Here is an 18,704-nt window from a genome sequence, read left to right as displayed (position 1 = left end):
GCGCGTGTGACAAAGAAAATTGTTATTATATATACTTAGCTCTCGCCCTCCTCCCGCTATCATCATCATAATTCAATAGATAACGCTAGTCTGCGTGTGAAAATTTCCATTAGCCATCAGTTCTTTTGCTACAAAGATGAATGAATCGTATTTTTGCTAGTGTGGTGTGATGTGACTCAGTAAACCTGGTTTATCAGGATCAAACTGGGTTCAGAAAAGAGACTAATTACTGTTTTAGTTGTGGAACGTAGATAACCAAATATGTTTAGAATGATCATTGTCATCAACGAATATTTTTTCTGATTACAGATCATCGATATTTTTCAAAGCCTTAGCAGAAAAAGAGTTTTGAAAGTTCTTGTATACACACACTTCACAAATGAATCAGGTCAGAGGTCATATGACTTTACTATTTTTATCCGCTTAATATTTCGATCTTTGATGTTCATATGATTTGGGTAGAAGTCTGAGTTTGAGTGTGCTTGTGTAAATGTCTCAGTAAATTAGTTTATTTATGTCAGCCAAAGCCATGGCTGTGACTTTCTAATCTCAGTCTTACACTACTACCGCAACTGTCCACCCCATCAAAAATATCAAACCCAGAACTGTCATGTTGTGTTCTTGAAAAGCAGTAAAGATGAGATATTTATGATAAGTATTTCTCTTCAACACTTAGTCATACTTATTCCATAATTATAATCCAGTTGATCTGAGAGAAAAAAATTGAGTTAAGAGAAAGCAAAGAGGTGAGTATATCTTGGGGACACCCTGTAGTTTTCCGTGATGTAATCCTACTTGCTGACAAAAGCGATGTGGAGAGGAACACGACCAAAAAGCGGGAAAAATGGTATTAAAATAAACCTGCATCGATGTAACAATCATATTACAACAAGGCAAAAGTAGATATCAGTCCCTGTAAACAAGAGATAATACCTAAAACGCAAAATAGGTAAGTGTGGAAAATGTCTCATCGGGTGGATCTACACTAATTATTTAAACAAGGAAATAGTCGTTCTTGTTTTCCTGAGGTTTTCTTAATCTCTCTGTCTACTTTAAGGATAAGGAGCTATGGGAGCTCGAGGACTGGTACCCACGTCTATGTCCACCGGAGACCCTCAAGGAGGACCTACTCCGTGATGAAGACTTCACTCAAGTGGACAAGGACGCTCGGGCGGTACGAAAAACAAGCATTACTAGTAATAGCTACCGAGAATACTCATGATCTTCAGTTTGTCACTAAAGTGATTGTGAAATGGCTAATCAAAGAGAGTAGGATAAAGAGGGTAATTATTTTTTTATTTTGAGCTTCCTAGTATCACAATCCAACCAGCAACAGACCGCTAGAATTTGGGTCGCGAATAGGATACCACGGGATCGCTCAGTTGAACAGGCGTGGAGCGGGTGTCTAAGTTTCTATGCAAAACAGTTGTTCGTTCCTTCCTTCTATTAATGTATTCTTTTCATACGTGCTTCAGAAACTTGATTCACCAAAAGACAGTTTCGAAAAACTTGTCCAGCACCTCACCAGTCATTTGAGCTCCGATCTACACAAGTTAAGAGCAATTTTTGTGTGGATGGGCGCTCAGAACATAGGATGTCGACAACAGGGAGCCAGCTGCAAATACATCAACAGTCCAGAATATTACCTACAGGAGGCAACAAAAAACAAAAGGTTCATTGGTAAAATGTTCGCCAAGATGTGCAGGTAAGTTTTGTATCTCTAATTAAATATTTGCTCCAATCGTAACACCCATAGAGAGGAATGCCTGCAATATACAGCTGTCATGCAAGATATTCTAAGTCAATACTTGTAATAATTTGACAGAGCTGCAAGAATCCCATGCCTTCTTGTGAACGGCAAGGCCAAAGGTGGATCTTACCAGCCAGGTGATGTTGATGTAAAAGGACAATGTACCTGGGCAATTGTTTACGTGGCAAAAAGCTGGCGGTTCGTGTTTCCTCTCTGGGCATTTTTAGCAGCAAGTGGTTACCAAAAAGAAAACTTGGTTTTGGTTGAGGATTCTGGAAAGCCAATAAGAACAAGGTAATTTACTTTTAGCTTGGGTTTTATTTAACTATGTAATGTTTTAGGCATGTATTTAACATGAAATTCGCACTTTACCAATCGTGAAAATTGCTTCTACTAAATAAGTATAGGTCAAATATATGTTTTCGTCTATCATTGTTTTTAGATAGTATGTTTTGATGACTTGTTCGAAACCGCACGTCATTTGTAGAAGAAAGCTGGACCCAATAGGATGTAACTTATTTTTTCATTTTTCCTTTATTAGTCATGGTCAGTGTAGGAAACAATTTTCAGCTGCTCTTTGTTTTTAGACTCACAGGAAGTGCTGGTACCACGATGCCTAAATTTGATGAATTGTATTTCCTGACTGACCCTGAGGTGATGAATTACATCTGTCACCCACATGAACAAGAGAAGCAACTGTTACCTGAGCCATTGACCAAAGAGAAGTTCTATGACTCACCTTTTTTCTTGAGTTCTTATTTCTCGTCTGGATGGCAGCTAATCAGCCCTTTGACATCCGTGATTAAATCCACATCTGGATGGTGTTTGATCGACTTGTTTAGTCCAGGAGGTGGATGTAAACTGAAGTACACCATGTTTTACGACGAAGGTCGCTCGGGAAAAAAATTTCCACCAAAGATACAAACGGATCGCTACGTAGTTATGTAAGGATATTATTTCTCAACATTACAAGCAATGCCGTAGACAGTGGTCGAGAAATAAACACTACTTTTGTCAACAGATAGCAAAAGATTTGAAAAATCCTTCAAACTGTTTCAATAAAGTTGTTAATTGTTGCAAAATTTACAGTAAAGAGCACATAGCTAGCAAATATTTAAGCTTTATATCTTTAATATTGTTATCGAAATAATGCTAGCCACTGTAATAGTTTCTTACCATAATTAGCCAAACTTTTTACCAAGTACAAAATTGTTTTGTGGTTATTTTTGCATCATAATTGTTTTTCAGAATGAAACGGACTCAGCAGACGAAGTCATTTCTGGTCAGACTTCCGGTGACTGGAACATACAAATTTGTTGTGACAGGAGATCATGGAGGTAAGACCGCGAGACTAGTGGCATTTCAGATCGTCTGTGATCACGTGCCACTAGAGACACTGCCCTTCCCATCCTACCCAGAAAATGGGTTTGGCTTTGGTGAGGCAGCTGTTGCAGCTGGTTTGTCAGAGCCTTCCCACACGGAAGGGTTTGTGCCGGTGAAAAGTGGTGACAAGATCAGCATCCACTTCAAGGTTTCAATTGACAGTGCCATTTTGGCCAGACTGGTCCACTCCACCCGGACACCGGAACAACTTCGGGCCAACGTCATCGTGGAGCGAGAAGACGATAACGCAACGGTCATTGCGACACTCCCGGCAGACGACCCAGAGCCAGAATATTCCCTGGAAGTCGATAGTGTAAAAATCATCAAAGAAACAGATGAATCAATCACAGAATTGCCCAGTTATCATGTTCTAAATTACTTGCTGACCAGCGATAAAGCACTGAGTGCAGTCATCACGGACAAAAAGGTATTTGTATTCTTCGAGATTTGAGATTTGACAAGATAGTCTTTTCTTTACAATATAAAGAGTTGTAATAGAAATAATCTGAATGTTAAAACTTTACAATGATATCTTTGTAGATTATGTAATGTATCTTTAATATTCGCTGAAAAATAAGACTCATAATAAATTGCATATCGCCTTAATGCAAAAATTTGTATTTTACAGAAAATATTACAGTGGTATGAAGATGTATGGAGCTCTATCATCAACAATGATTCAGGGAGGTTAGAGGAAGTTGCCTCTAAGGTCGAGACAGCTTGTATTACGAACCCAATGTTAGAGAAAAGAATACGAACCAAGAAAACAGGGTACAGACGTATGGTACAGGAATTGCTTGATTGTAAAAGAGAAATGAATTTTGAGCGACTGAATAGAGCCCTCAGTCGCTGCATTGCTGCAAACCTTCAAAAAAAAGATGACATAGAGGAAGGCAAGAAAGTACTAATGTACTTGTGTCAGAAAGGTAGGAATTTTTGAAGCTGAAGTAATCGGTTGCTTGTGAGTAGACGGTATACATTATAGACATTATCCTAGAGACTCACATAGCTTGTACTATTTCTGTGTGGCTTGCATCTGTGGATGGTGGGTACATGTATCTGTGTGCAATTTTTATGTGCAGAAGTGGAAAAGGCTGTAAAAGGAAACAAATTGGAAGAACTCAATGCGTGCATGAATAAAATAAAGCACACCTGTGTCGGGGAGGCGGCACAGCAGAAGGCTTGGTTCAAAGAGGCCGAGAAAGTATTATCGAAACTAGAAGTTGGCCAGCAAGCGATGACGCAGTCCTTGAGGACTAAGGACGATGTGAACGTTCGCAAACCTCCAGACCACGTCATGGATGTCATCGTTGCAGCCTTTATTCTGCTCGGCGAAAGCGAGGATGAACTGGACGTGAGTATATGTAACACATGAATATACAGGATGCAAGTTAATGCGGATGTTGGTGAAGTTCTCTTTACAATGGATGTCTGAGAAACATTATTATTTGGGTTTTAACAGACGTGGGAAAAGGTCGATGCAAAACTGAGGAAAACGAATGAAGAACAACTGTTGAACCAAGTAAGCAATTTGAACAACTCTTCGCTGACTCGAGAACGGGTGGATCTGGCAAAAAGAAAGATGGAGCAAGCTGGTGGGACGTTTGCCGAATACAGAACAATAGAAACTCTGAAGAAACAGGTAAAGAAAGAAACTACTTTAAATTAAACCACACAGCCCATGTATACTAGAAGCTTATACGAAAATGCTTGTTCTATAGAGCAAAAGAAATTCATTTATGACACCTGGCTTTTCCAGTGCTTGGAGAAGATCACCTTTTACCGAACTAAAGGGAGTCTCAAAAGGAGGAACTTACTCCTTGCAGAATAAAGAATATCAACGGCACAGATAGAGGCTGTGGCTTGTCTCCCCTACTCATTACCAAGTGATGAATGGTTTGGTAAGAGACTGACTCATAATCACTTTTTTTCGATAAAAGCTTGCAACTTATTTCAGTGACTCTATCTCTTACCTATTTCCCGTTTTGTTTAAAAACATGAGTCTACGAAGAGTTTTATTTTTTATTATTTTATTTATTTATTTTTTTCTTTCATACAGACTATGACTCCACCTTTGACTGTTTACAGATTTTCATTTTTGAAAATAAAAAAGCTTACTTGTGTGCTGAATATATTTTATTACTTTCATATCATCATTTAGACAATTTAAAATTCCTTAATCCACGTAAACAAAATGTAAATAATTGCTGTTAAAGAACCAATGTAAGTTCTCTTTTCCCAATTTTGTTTTTGTTTTGTTTTGGTTTTGGTTTCTTTTACGGGTTGGGTGGGTGGGTGTTAATCGGTATTTTACATTGTCAGTATGATTATTCTGAACCTATTTTGTAGTTTTTATCCTGTCGTCTCTACGTGTTCATAGCATAACAGGCTGAGAAGGAAGGGTCTGTGTACTGTGACTTTTCTATGTTTGATTCTATATTGTTATCAGTGTTGTTCATTTTTAGTTTCTATAAATGTTTAGTTATTTGCTTTTTTAAAGAGCCAGAGTGCTTTTTCTTTGCTTGAAAGATTCACTTTGTGGTTTATCGGTATTTTAATTTTATCAATATGATCATTTCGTACATATTCTTCATTTTACATGTCGCTACCTGTACCTTTTATTAATAGAAGAGACTTAGCTAGAAGGAATTGTGTCTTATCTATCTTTTCTTTGATGACAATATCAGACTTGTTGCTGGCCAGCTTGCTGTAATTTGACAAAATAGAAAACTTTTTAAAGAATGGCCAGACCCTATTAGGTTTAAAGTCGCTTTAGTGAAAGTAATGTTTGTTTATGTTACTTGCTGGCAGAGATGAGGTTCAGCTTCTTACAAATTGTTTTAATAATGCTGTGTATGTTTTGCTTACTAAAAGATCTATTTTTTAAAGTAAAAACAACTAACGTTAACATATTTTAAAATCATGGCCTTGCAATTTTATTACTCTCAAAATAAATTTCTTAAGAAGAAATCATGATTTTTTAATTTTTATTTTGTATGTTTGACATCAATGGGCATGTTTCTTGCTTCTTTCCGTGATACAAAGGTTTCGAACACTACAGAGACAAAACGCACCTTGTTCACGATGTGTATTCATTAAAAGTGTTTTATTTAGTTGTTAAGTTGTTGCTGAAAGAAGATAATCGGAGAAGACAGACAAAAAAGAAAAACAAACCTAAACAGCTGCTGCCTTGTAAAAGAATAAAATATAGCTCTTTCTCAACCAAGAGAACCGATCTAAAAATCAAAACAAACGATAGTTTCGCCTGCGGAAACGATGTTTGGGGTCGAACCTCTGTCGTACAGCGACGTAGTCACCACAGTTGACTGCAACGAAGATTGGTGGATGTTTCTCCTACTTTCCTCGTTGGAGTATATCTGGGCAAGTAGTTCGTCAGTTCTTTTTTCCTAATTAATTCATGATCAGTTGACATATTAATTCTCCGACATAACATTAGTTTCACTTTCGTGGCACATTCAAATATATCTGTGTCCCATACACATCTCTAATAAATTAACTTAATACTTAATACTAATTCATCTCCTCACATCTTATATAGTTTGATGTTTCAAAATATAAATAGACAACAAATTGGGAATTTACATTTACTTACCTTTTACCTTGGCTAGACAAGGAAGTACTTTCTTCTCGACCTTTTCGTTTTCACACATTCTTTTATCACACAGACCTATTCGGGAAGAACTGAGTTTACATTGAATACTGGCCTCTCTACTAAACACTGTTTATTTATATGGTCTCTTACTCACGACATAACACTACACACTCATAATCAATCATGGGCGATATCATTAGTTGCAAGTGCAATGTAAAACTGCCTTTGAATATGTTTCCTTCATGAGAGACTCGCTTTTGCTGAGAAGAAAAAAAAACTACCAATTTTATTCCTGCAGCACACAATGTGGAGTTTTTTAAGGGCCAGCTCTTAGTGAGATTACTCTTATCATTTCCGTGAGTGCTTATGACTGTAGTCTACATACAGACGATTGTACAAAAATAGACCGTAGAAGTGTCTTTCGTATTCAGTTTATCTACGTATCGAATAGTCAAGCGTCTGATAGTGGTGTGGGTCCTCTAAGTAAATTTCTAATATTGTCTACGACTTTCATTAGAGCTCATCGTCTTTTAAAATGACAGTCTGTGGCTCTTCACTATTAGACCGCTTCAAAATATACACATGAAGAGAATTATATATTATCTGGAGGGCCTCTTCGCTGATCTGAGGTTGACTAGAACTAAGCAGCTTCCCGGATGTATTACAATATTATGTAGGTAATCTTCCCTTAATCAAATATACTTAATGAGCCTATGAATAAATGGTTTCTACAGTCTTGCCTGATCAATTTAGTCATATTAATTCTCCAACATAATACTAAACAAGGAACTACTGTGTGCGTGTAACTCTGTGTGTGAAACTATAAGTGGAAGCATACAGGTGAGCGGTTCAACATACCAAGGTAGGCAGGCAGACATACCTATCGTGTAGCTGGAGGTCTGTGAGCTCTTGAAGACATTAGATAACCTCTTGTCACATACCATTGCGCAGCCTGAAGATCGGTGGTAAAAAGGATTACAAGGAGGAAACAGCATGAGGCTGGAAAATTTATTTAGAAGGACATGGACATTGATAAGCACCCTGCCAGACACTGGTTTACACAAGTCACGTGAGACCCATGAGTAGATCGCTACACACATTTCGACAGCCGCACCTAACACCCGACTCCTTGCAACAGGTGCAAGGGCTAGCAGGTTGGATTACGGTTGGATTGCAAACTGAACGAGTCTTCTCCCTCGTGGAAAAGTATAGTGAGTACTTTGTATTTGCTTATTTCTGAGACTAAACATATCTTTGTTACTATATGTTTATAACCGCTTTTTTCAGAAATGAAAAATCTAATCGGATCCTTAATTTTCAAAGTTCCCTGTACATGGCAACTCAGTTCTGGTAATCATGGATATACTTGGATAAAAATGGTTATACTTTAATACTATTATCAGTTTGTCTTCGTACAACTTGATATTTACAGATCTTCTTAATCGAGAGGAATAATCCAGAAATACCCTTAAAAAACAGCAGTACACAATACTGAACTATAAATTTGTTTGGATTCACAAAGGTGTAACGCATGACTTCACACAAGTAAACAATCCCTAGCAAAAACCCGTGATATTTGTATGAGGCAATAATAAAATACAGAAATATCGGGCTCTTGTTTTTTACTGTAGAAAATATATTTCTGCTTTCACAAAAACTGATAGTTTTAGAATCCCTTGGTCAAAATCCGAAGTATTTTAACAGATTAAAAAAATGAGATCCGATGCTATTTGCTTTAACAAAACTTAGACACGTATTGTCCACTGAGCTTTGCATTAGAGTGATGCTGACTTGTCATCTTTTCTTACTCTTTAAATCCATTAAATAGATAATACCTGCACTATTGATACAATGTCGGACCAAATGAGTTTTCTCGGGAGTACTGTCGAATTATTGTTTTGCTGCTACAAGTGTATCGACATTCCTTATTGCCACTTAGCATAATTATCATCTGTTACACTAAAAAATATTTGGGGGTAAACCTGGTTTCTCAGGATCAGACTTCGTTCAGAAAAAGTCTAATTACTGTTTTATTTGTGCAATGTAAAAGACAAAAAATGTTTACAATGATCATTATCATCGACAAATATTTTTTTCTGATGACAGACCATCTATATTACTCAAAGCCTTTGCAGAAGAAGAGTTTTGAGAGCTCTTGTATACGCACACTTCACAAATGAATCAGGTCAGAGGTCATATGACTTTACTATTTTATCCGCTTAATCTTCCGATCTTGTATGTTCATATGATTTTAGAAAAAATCTGAGTTTACCTGTGCTTGTGTAAATTTCTCATTTAAGCAGTTTATTTATGTACAAGCAAAGCTATGGCTATGACATGTCTAATTAAATCGTACATTACTATATATGTCGCGTATCGCCTCCAGCGTCGCCGGACGCACACTCGCATTCGCTCACACAGCCGCACGAACACACACCCAATCGCTCAGCCAGAGGCGGGATACAACGTACCTGTCGAACCTTTGATGAAGGTAGACACAACAAAGACGAAAATGAATGGTACAAATATGAAGTTTAATAAAAATGTAGATAAATGTGAAAAAAGAAATGTTGAAGAAATACACTTGCACGTACACGCACACGGACACGCAAGACGCAAGAGAAGCAGGGACTACCCCAAGCAAAGAAAAGAAAAGGTAACGAGTGATGTTAGTAAGGGAAAATAATCAATGGACAAAAAAAAAAAAAAACACCAGCACACACTGCGGCACAGTACTGTTAGAGTTGTTTCCCATGAGTCCTTTATATCTGACGTTAGGTGTAGAGCACTGTGCACTCTGTTGACACTGCCTCCTTCATACTGTTGCCTTACGAGACTCTCGCGCTGACCACAACTACACTGTCTGTCCGATCTGTGCCGGGACCCTTTGCTAGTTCACAGTCCGTTGCCTTGCTGACTACACGAACAGGACCAATTGACGAAGCAGACGGAACAAAGAAATGAAGGGAGAACCAAACGCAGAACGGTTGAGGTTCCGTCCACGCTGGGGCGGAAAGGGCGAAGAAGATGTGACGAAGTAGAAGAAATGCAGTGACGACAACAACCAGGACGAGGTTGACAAGATCATACGAAGAATGTAAGATGAAAAAGATGACAATGACGATAAAGATGACAAAGATGATAGAACTGTCGAAAACACGTACAAGAACACTTACACTTACACAAAGCCTGTGGAGAAAACAAAAGAACAACGGTCACTAGGTTTCCTCAGCATGAAACAAAAAACTTCCCCCTCCATGACCCACCTATAGCTATGACCTGCTTTCTCAAAATTACCCGCTCTTCTCATCGCCTCAGGAAGAATGCCACGAGGGACGTTACTCTCCGGGGTTCGCTACATTCTCTCCCAGGGGCTGTAACCCGCGCCCACAACACCCACGTGACTCTAAAGCGTGTGAAGGCTTTTCGCGCCTAAACCGCGGACAGGGTTGGGAGGGGCCATGAACAGTGCATCCCCATAGCTAGAACAAGCAGCAGACTCAGCATCAAGCAGACGGCGCGTGACGTAGCATAGTCATGACGTCAGACGTTGTTACAGTCAGCGGGAGAAGTCATCGACCCCGCGAACCGGATATAAATAGACTGGAAAATGACGTCAGCCGTGGTCTGCTGTAAGCTACCTGTCTATTCCCGGTGCGTCTCCAAGCACTGAGAGAAAGGCAGGAATAGAAAAATGTTTGACACCTGACACTGTAGTTTGCTGTGATGTAATCCTACCTGCTGACAAAAGTGATGTGGAGAAGAATACGACAAAAAATGGGAAAAATGGGAAAAGACGGTATTAAAAATGAACCTGAATCGATGTAACAATCATATTACAACAAGGTAAAAGTAGTAAACAAGGAATGATACGTTAAACGCAAAGTAGGTAAGTGTGGAAAATGTCTCATTAGGTAATTATTAAAGCAAGGCAAGAGTCGTTCTTATTTTGCTAAGGTTTTCTTAATCTCTATGTCTACTTTAAGGATAAGGAGCTATGGGAGCTCGAGGACTGGTATCCACCTCTATGTCCACCGGAGACCCTCAAGGAGGACCTACTTCGAGATGTAGACTTCACAGAGGTGGAGAAGGACGCTCGGGCGGTATAAATAAAAAAAACATTACTATTAATAGCTACTGAGCATAGTCATAGTTTGCAACGATGAATAAAACATGGTCACTTTAATTACTTTCTTATGAACAACAGAGTAATTTACTTCCAAACTTTTGCATGACTGATTTCCTCACTTCACAGGATGGCTTAAGAGTTGTTGCTTGGTACAGTGTTCTCCCTACTACTGTCTTACTGTCCGAAAATATAGATAGAATATAGATTAAAACAGAAGTAATGCACTCTCAAAATAAACTACGATACATTGTAGTTGTGTGTCTTTAAGAAATCAACGAAACTACAGGTCTATGAAATGGTATAAAACTGATTAGGGCAGAGAACGGTTTCACATTCTTATTAACCGTCGTACGAAATATCAAGACACGAGGAGAGCGGTTGCCCCAATTATTTTAAATCTCCGTTCCCTGGGATGTGGTTCATAACAGCCCTGCTTGCTGCTGGTAACAACTTAATTCGAGGAGTTCCTCTGATGACAATGTAATAGAAACTTGTCACAAAAACTTCTATCAAACAGGATTAAGAAATAACGACTTGTTCGATTCTTCTTTCTATCAAATTTTTACGCTGTCCTTTCGAATACCTCATTTTGTGCGTGTTTCAGAAACTTGATTCACCAAAAGACAGTTTCGATGAACTTGTCCAGCACCTCACCAGCCATTTGAGCTCCGATCTACACAAGTTAAGAGCCATTTTTGTGTGGATGAAGGCTCAGAACATAGGATTTCGACAAGAGACAGGCAGCTGCGGAGATAACAACAGTCCAGAATGTTACCTACAGGAGGCATCAAAAGATGATAGTTTAATCGGTAAAATGTTCGCCAAGATGTGCAGGTAATCGTTTGTATCACTAAATTAATATTTACTCGCATCGTAACATCCATGAAAGGACCGTCTATAACAGGGGTCTCAAACACGCGGCCCGCGGGCCGAATGCGGCCCGCGAAACATTTTTGTGCGGCCCTCGCCACGTCCGCGGTGTATATCGTATGTTTTTGTTGCTGGTGATTAACTCCCGCAGTGAAAATTACCCCCGTTATTAAGTGACAGAGACATACGTCAACTTATTTTAATAACTAAACTGCCTGTGCATGTAATAAAACTACACTAAATGTAATTAATAATTATAAAAACTTTATTTTTAGCATTTAACTGCAGTGACAGTAGTGTTCGTAAAATTTAATGAAAAACTACATTTTCTTTTCGTGGTGCGGCCCGCTGACTGGCTGTTACTTTCCACTGCGGCCCACATGCTAATATGAGTTTGAGACCCCTGGTCTATAATATACAGCTGTCATGCTAGCACTTCTAAGTTAATAATTGTAATTATTTCACAGAGCTGCAAGAATCCCATGCGTTCTTGTGGACGGCAAGGCAAAATGTACAACCTACGAGCCAGGTGATGTTGATATAGCACAAAATACCTGGGCAGTTGTTTACGTGGCAAACAGCTGGCGGTTCGTGTTTCCTCGCTGGGCCTTTGTAGTATTAAGTGGCTTCCAAGAGAAAGATTTGTTGCTGGTTGAGGATTATGGAAAGCCAATAAGAACAAGGTAACTTTTTAACTTGTTTCCCATTTACGTGTAACGTTTTGTGAAGGTATTTTTTGTAATCGATAAAAGTAATAAAGGATAAAACTGCGCTAAATTACAAAGAATCTGGATGAGATAAGATAAGTAAAGTCAAGCTGTAGGTCGTCCTTAGCATTTTTAGGTCGTTTTCGGGGTTGAGGTGGTAGACATGTCTCTATAGGCGAGCGTCTTCTTCTAACGGCGGTTTCCGTCTTTTCTCCTTCTCGCCGTCTTACCATCCATATCCTTACTATAATTGAATGTGCTATTGTAAATGACGCATCATTATGCGCCTATAAGAGCATGTCTGTAGCGTTTGGCACAGAAACTAGTACATGAAGGAACAGAAATAATCACATAGGAGGATGAAAAAATACACCTATTCCTTTCTGCGATTATAACAGGGTTTTCTTGTTATTGTAATTATGTCGATGTACTCGTGTTAAATCAGGTGCATGTGTTCCAACACCATGGTGTAAGGATCTGTGACCGCTGCTGACTGTCATAATCGTGTTCCAACACCCATGATGCCTGTACTGTGGCTGCACGCCCTTCACAGAATAATTATTTTTCCTTTTGTTTCTGTGTAGTCTCAGTGATAGGATTTTTAAATTATTATTGTTGTAGTAGAATCTCTACATACAGGCGTCCGAACTGAAAGCACGCCGGTTCAATACCCGATTAGCGCAGCAAACTTTCCCCAGTTGACAGCTGGTGGCAATGGTACCTGACTCCATAGAGGGTCGGGGAAGGTAAAGCAGTGAGGGTGAGATGAGCATCGCCCTCAAGTAATAGGTGGCCCCTAGAAAAGTAAGCTCTCTAACACCTCACCACCAACGAACTAAAAAGGATAGGGGACGACCTTTGCTTTTTTTTATTCCCAACAGTGTTAGTAGCGTGTGCGAATAATAAATTATTCAGGTCCTAGTCCTCTAAAAGCATTTTGAAAGCTGGTTGGTCCATTTGGGCTTGGCAATTTTTTTAATTACTTATCTCCTACAACTAGGAAAAATCTTAATCCATTTTGTAGCTTTTTAATCGCATGCAACAGTATTGATCAACATAATGATGTCGAAAAAGGCCTTTGCATAATCTGTAGAAATCCCATTACACATAAACCTGATGCTATCATTCCTGTTACTTTTGCAAGTACAATAAATTATATTCCAATGTATTTTATAAATATCTGTACACCGTTGAAAATGTTAGCAATCCAAATTTATGTATTGTCTATCATGCATTACCATTTAAAAAATCACATTTACCTTTAATTTAAAAGAACAATTGCAGTAAAACTTTCTTAAACTATTGTCTTTTGTGATGTATATCTCGTATCAACTTTCGGCAGGTCACTAAAAGCGTTGGCATTGTTCAGAGAAAAACTAAAACCAATACTAACAGTCTACTTAGAAGAACACAAGAGCAATTTGTTTGCATGATGACATTCAGTCTATTAGCACGAAAACTTGTATATTACTTTCGATTAATTAATGACTCATTCTTTGTTTTCAAACACAACATACAGTAAATGTATTCGGGAATGATAGTATGGCGATGCAACACTTACTGAGCTCAAGATCTTTTCAGTAACACTTACAGAATATTACACTTTATACTGACAGTTTTCTCAGTCATTATGTTACTATTTGTTGTTTAGTCTCACAGCAAAGGTCGGTACCCTGACGCCAAATTTTAACGACTATTATTTCCTGACTGACCCTGAGGAGATGATTTACATCTGTCACCCATATGACAAAGAGAAGCAATTGCTGACTGAACCATGGACACCAGAGAAGTTCGTTGAGGTACCTAGTTTAATTTATCCGTATTTTTCGTCTGGATGGAAGCTGATCAACCCGTTCACGTGCGTGATCAAGTCCTCAACTGGATGGTGTTTAATCGACATGTTTAGTCAGGGAGGTGGCTATAAATTGGAGTACAAAATGTTTTTCGATGAAGGTCGTTCAGGAAGAAAATTTCCACAGGAGATACAAACAGAATTCTACGTAACTATGTAAGGATAATACTCTTTATACTCACAAGAAATATCGCACAGGAAGGTCGAAAAATAAATACTACTTTTGTCACCATATAGCGTCAGTTGTGAAAAGACAATAAAATTGTTTAACTATTTGAATATTGTATAATGTGGCAATTTTCTCGAAAATAGCAAATATTTACCTTTTAGATTTCTTAAAGATAAAGTTATGACATTATAATATTATAATGTTGAAGATAATGTCTGCAATAGTTAGTATCTTACTGGGAACAGAAAAACATGTTATCAATAACTACCAAAGTACGATTTCTTTATTTAATACATGACAGTTTTCTTCCAGAATAAAGCGGACTCAGCAGACGTCTTCACTTCTGGTCAAACTTCCAGTAACAGGAACATATAAATTTATAGTTCTAGGAGTTCATGGAGATAAAATCTTTCACCTAGTCAAATTTCAGATCGTCTGTGATAAAGCCGATCCAGACACACAGCCCTTGCCGTCCAGCCCAGAAAACGGCTTTGGCTTTGGTGAAGCAGCTGCTGAAGCTGGGTTGTCGGAGCCTTCCCACACGGAAGGGGTTGTGCCTGTCAAAAGTGGTGAGGAGATCAGCTTAAACTTCAAAATTAAAGATTATGTGGACATTTTTGCCAGACTGGTCCACTCCACCCGGAAACCGGAAGAATTTCATGACAACGTCATTGTAAAGCGAAAAGGCGATAACGTAACGGTCACGGCGAGACTCCCGGCAGACGACCCGACACCGGAATATTCCATTGAAGTCGATGCTATAAAAAACATCACAGAAAATGATCAGTCTACAAAACAGTTGTTTAGTTTTCATGTTCTGAACTACTTGCTGACCAGCCATCAAAGGCTGAATGAAGTAATCACGGACGAAGACAAAAAGGTATTTCTATTTTAGAAATTCATGCACGTGTTAGATTGTATAGACATTACGAATGATGCTGTCGCGTGCTTAAGACGTGGTCTAATAAACAGTGTAAATAGCAGAGTATAGCTGGTTACGCCGACCACCTTATCTTTTTTTATGTTAGGGTATTTATAATATGAAAAGCTCAGAAAATCATGCTCTCAGATTATGTAATAATTTCACCTTTGCAGTTGGTTTCTACGTTTAAACTATTAGGTCATTGCTTGTATGATGAACATTAGAGTCTGTTTTACCTTTTTTATGTATCTACTGTATTGTTTGTAAAAACAGTGGTCTGTATAAGCAGACAGTCATAATAAGATTTTTGATAGTCATAAGTCGTTAAATAATACTATGCACCTTGTGTAAATTTACCTGTAACACTAACTGAACTACCAAACACTCAAAATGAATAGCATATTGTCTCAATATAAATATTTATATTTTACAGAAAACATTACAGTTCTATGAAGATGCTTGGGTCTCTGTTGGCAAGGATGACTCAGAGATGTTAGAGAAAGTTTCCTCAAGGGACGAGAGGGCTGATATTAAAGACCAGACATTAGACAAAAGAATACGAGCCAGAGAAACGTGCTACAGACGTATGATAGAGGATGTGCGTGTCTCTGCACAGGAAGGAAACTTGGATGAGCTGAATCGGAGCATCAGAAACTGCATGGCTGCAAACCTTCACAACAAAGGAGACATTGAGAACGCAAGGAAAATTCTAGTGGCATTGTGTCAGGAGGGTACGATTTTTAAACCTAAATAATTTTTTTGATTTTGTGTTGACAGTATAGACATGAAGAAATAACACTAGGAACTCACGTAGCTGGTACACGTGGCTGTTTCTGCAGGTAGATTATTTGTGTGGATGGGGGTATGACTTATGTAACTGTCTTCAATTTATCTGTGCAGAAATGGAGAAGGCCGTTAAAAGTAAATCCCTGGAAGAACTCCGTGCATGCTTCAAGAAAATAGACAACACCTGTGTCAGTGAAATAGCTCGGGTCCAGGCTTGGTTTGAAGAGGGCCAGGAAGAAATTAAAAAGATGGCGCAGTATCTCAGGAAAAAAGAAGAGGCGACTGAGGGGAAACGTCCAGACCACGTCAATGACGTCATCGTTGCAGCCCTTATTCTGATTGGAGAAAGCGAGGAGGAACTTGACGTGAGTACACGGTATACATAATATATACATAAATTTGCATAAGTCAAATATAAATGTACAGGCTGTAGGGTGATAAGTGTACCCTTGAAATCACTGTGTACGTGTTCAGTCTTGAAGTTTACACGGAAAATCAGTATAAAAGAAGTATAAAAGAAGACCGGAAATGTGATTAAAATTAAATTTTATTGCCATCTTGCTTGTATGATTTAAAACTTCGCAGGTATCCATCACTTTCACCAATGCTTTTCTTTATCGTTTTCACAAGAGTCGTATTTGGGGTTCCAGAAGTTAAAACACAACTGAGAAATACACTACTGAACCGCAATGTATTAAGTGATATGACTTTTTTGATAGTTTTATTGCTTACAGTAGTGATAAAAGATTGTATTCATAATTTTATTGTTATTTTTACACAACGACACTGTGTTTATGCATGTGTTTAAATAGCAACATGCGGATATTTTAGAGGGTTGGCGATAGTTTGGAGTAAAAGAAGAGACGAACACTGCGGTACCAATAGACGGACGTACCTCTCTTACTTACACACACACTTACACAATACACTTATGTACATTTCCTTTGCCCTTTGCTATGTCTGGTTGGTGTTTAGTCACGAGACTAGTCACCTGATTTCCAGATCACGTCACCACTGAGCCATCAAGTCAAAAAAATTGCGCTGACTCGACCATGGTCATCGTAAAAGCTGACCCAGAGTTGACCAGAATGTCGAGGCAGGATCGATGTGTTTTGCGAGTGTTTAGTATAAAAAGATCTCGCGAACATGTATGGTGACTCAATCTTCCTCCTGCATAACTGCTGAGAGAAACACAGATTTGATTAAACAAATCGTTTGAATGGTTACATCTTGAATATAAACACACCTCGTCTTCTTTAAAAGCCACCGCCATTATGTGTGCCTCTATATATAGCAATACTTATATGACAATGATATGACTTTAAAATTAAACTCCTACCTGTACAGACATGTACTAGCTGACTTCACACCTGGACTTCTGCACTGTTTGTTAGAATTGTATACAGCAAAACTATGGCTCTTCCCATATAAGTATAGATACACTTTATAGTGCTGTTTATCTCATGTAGGTATATATACAAAGGATTGTTGTCTTCAATAACGGAAATCATTAGCTGACTAGGTAGGTAAGATTTTGTGTTAGCTTTAAGTCCTTAATCTATAACACACAGCTATCTTCTCCTCTGTGATTCGTCAGTTTTCCTCTAAACAAATCTTTTTTACTGATACCCTTATCCATTCTAACTGATGGCTTTAAATAAGTCGGTAAATGCGGAATCCTATCTTACAACTGTTACTACAGTAAACATAACACCAACCATTTAAAAGGTCATTGCTACGGAACAAAAAAAATCTCATTATAACAAAAATAAATGAAAAGATATTCATGTTAACACCAGCTACACAGAAACTTTTGTTTCACAATGAGGCACAAAAATAACAGTTTTACCATAATCAACGTATGATCAAGTCAAAACATTCATAGCAACAATCCTGACTAGAGGTATGTTCACTGTTGACACACTTTGTAGACTGTCCTTGTCCGTTACTATGTTTGGGTGGAGTCTAGTCACGAGACTAGTCATCTGATTTTCCCGATCACGTCACCACTGAGCCAGCGAGCGAACCGAAAGTTTGAAAGGTTTCACTGACAAGGTCCTCGCTAAGGCCACGGGTGTCATACCCGATATCACTTTTGAAAGTTGAAAATCTTGAGCAAAAATTATTTAGAGAGCCGATGTCTAAAAAAGCCGATTGAGGTTCAAGCAGAAATTGTCAGTGGACTGAGGTTTGCTGAAGGTGGCTTGTATCACAGGGGCAGGCAGGTGGATGCCGTGACCATACACCAGGCTCTGGCTGAGTTTCTGGAGTTTCTAGGCGATGAGCCAGTAACACTGTTTGGTCACAACTGTAAACGGTTTGGTTGTCTCGTTCTCTTCAACGCCGCCAAATCCTGTGACAGGATGGTGGACTTGGAGAAGAAGGTATAAATAAAGTATAAATAAATAATGTTATTAATTATTAAGAGTTTTCCAAATAAATTATAAGATGGTACAAATCCAAATATGGCAGTTTCCTAGACAAACTCACAGCGGAGAATCTGAACGGATCTCGGTTACAACC

At 38.5% G+C, this 18,704-nt stretch overlaps 2 protein-coding genes across 4 annotated transcripts in view; both read left to right on the top strand.

Moving 5' to 3' along the window:
• Nucleotides 1–5,367, top strand: part of LOC112574773 (hillarin-like) — a 37,747-nt gene extending 32,380 nt beyond the window's left edge. For both annotated transcript variants that reach the window (XM_025256036.1, XM_025256037.1), the window contains exons 2-11: nt 310–388; nt 1,058–1,174; nt 1,476–1,705; nt 1,826–2,044; nt 2,338–2,694; nt 2,999–3,560; nt 3,762–4,059; nt 4,216–4,487; nt 4,596–4,775; nt 4,893–5,367. In XM_025256036.1, the coding sequence (XP_025111821.1) occupies nt 380–388; nt 1,058–1,174; nt 1,476–1,705; nt 1,826–2,044; nt 2,338–2,694; nt 2,999–3,560; nt 3,762–4,059; nt 4,216–4,487; nt 4,596–4,775; nt 4,893–4,964 (2,316 nt within the window). In that variant the 5' untranslated portion in view covers nt 310–379 and the 3' untranslated portion in view covers nt 4,965–5,367. The remainder of the gene's footprint in view (nt 1–309; nt 389–1,057; nt 1,175–1,475; nt 1,706–1,825; nt 2,045–2,337; nt 2,695–2,998; nt 3,561–3,761; nt 4,060–4,215; nt 4,488–4,595; nt 4,776–4,892) is intronic.
• A 2,259-nt stretch (nt 5,368–7,626) lies between these two features.
• Nucleotides 7,627–18,704, top strand: part of LOC112574775 (hillarin-like) — a 35,384-nt gene continuing 24,306 nt past the window's right edge. Inside the window, exons 1-2 of one of the 2 annotated variants that reach the window (XM_025256042.1) lie at nt 7,627–7,957; nt 8,853–8,931. In XM_025256042.1, coding sequence (XP_025111827.1) covers nt 8,923–8,931 — 9 coding nt within the window. In that variant the 5' untranslated portion in view covers nt 7,627–7,957; nt 8,853–8,922. Of the gene's footprint in view, nt 7,958–8,627; nt 8,932–18,704 lie in introns of those variants that run through there. The other variant, XM_025256043.1, reaches the window with a different exon arrangement.

This window comes from Pomacea canaliculata, linkage group LG11 (assembly GCF_003073045.1).
Source record: "Pomacea canaliculata isolate SZHN2017 linkage group LG11, ASM307304v1, whole genome shotgun sequence".
Lineage (NCBI taxonomy): Eukaryota > Metazoa > Mollusca > Gastropoda > Architaenioglossa > Ampullariidae > Pomacea > Pomacea canaliculata.
This window is presented reverse-complemented; position numbering and strand designations above follow the sequence as displayed.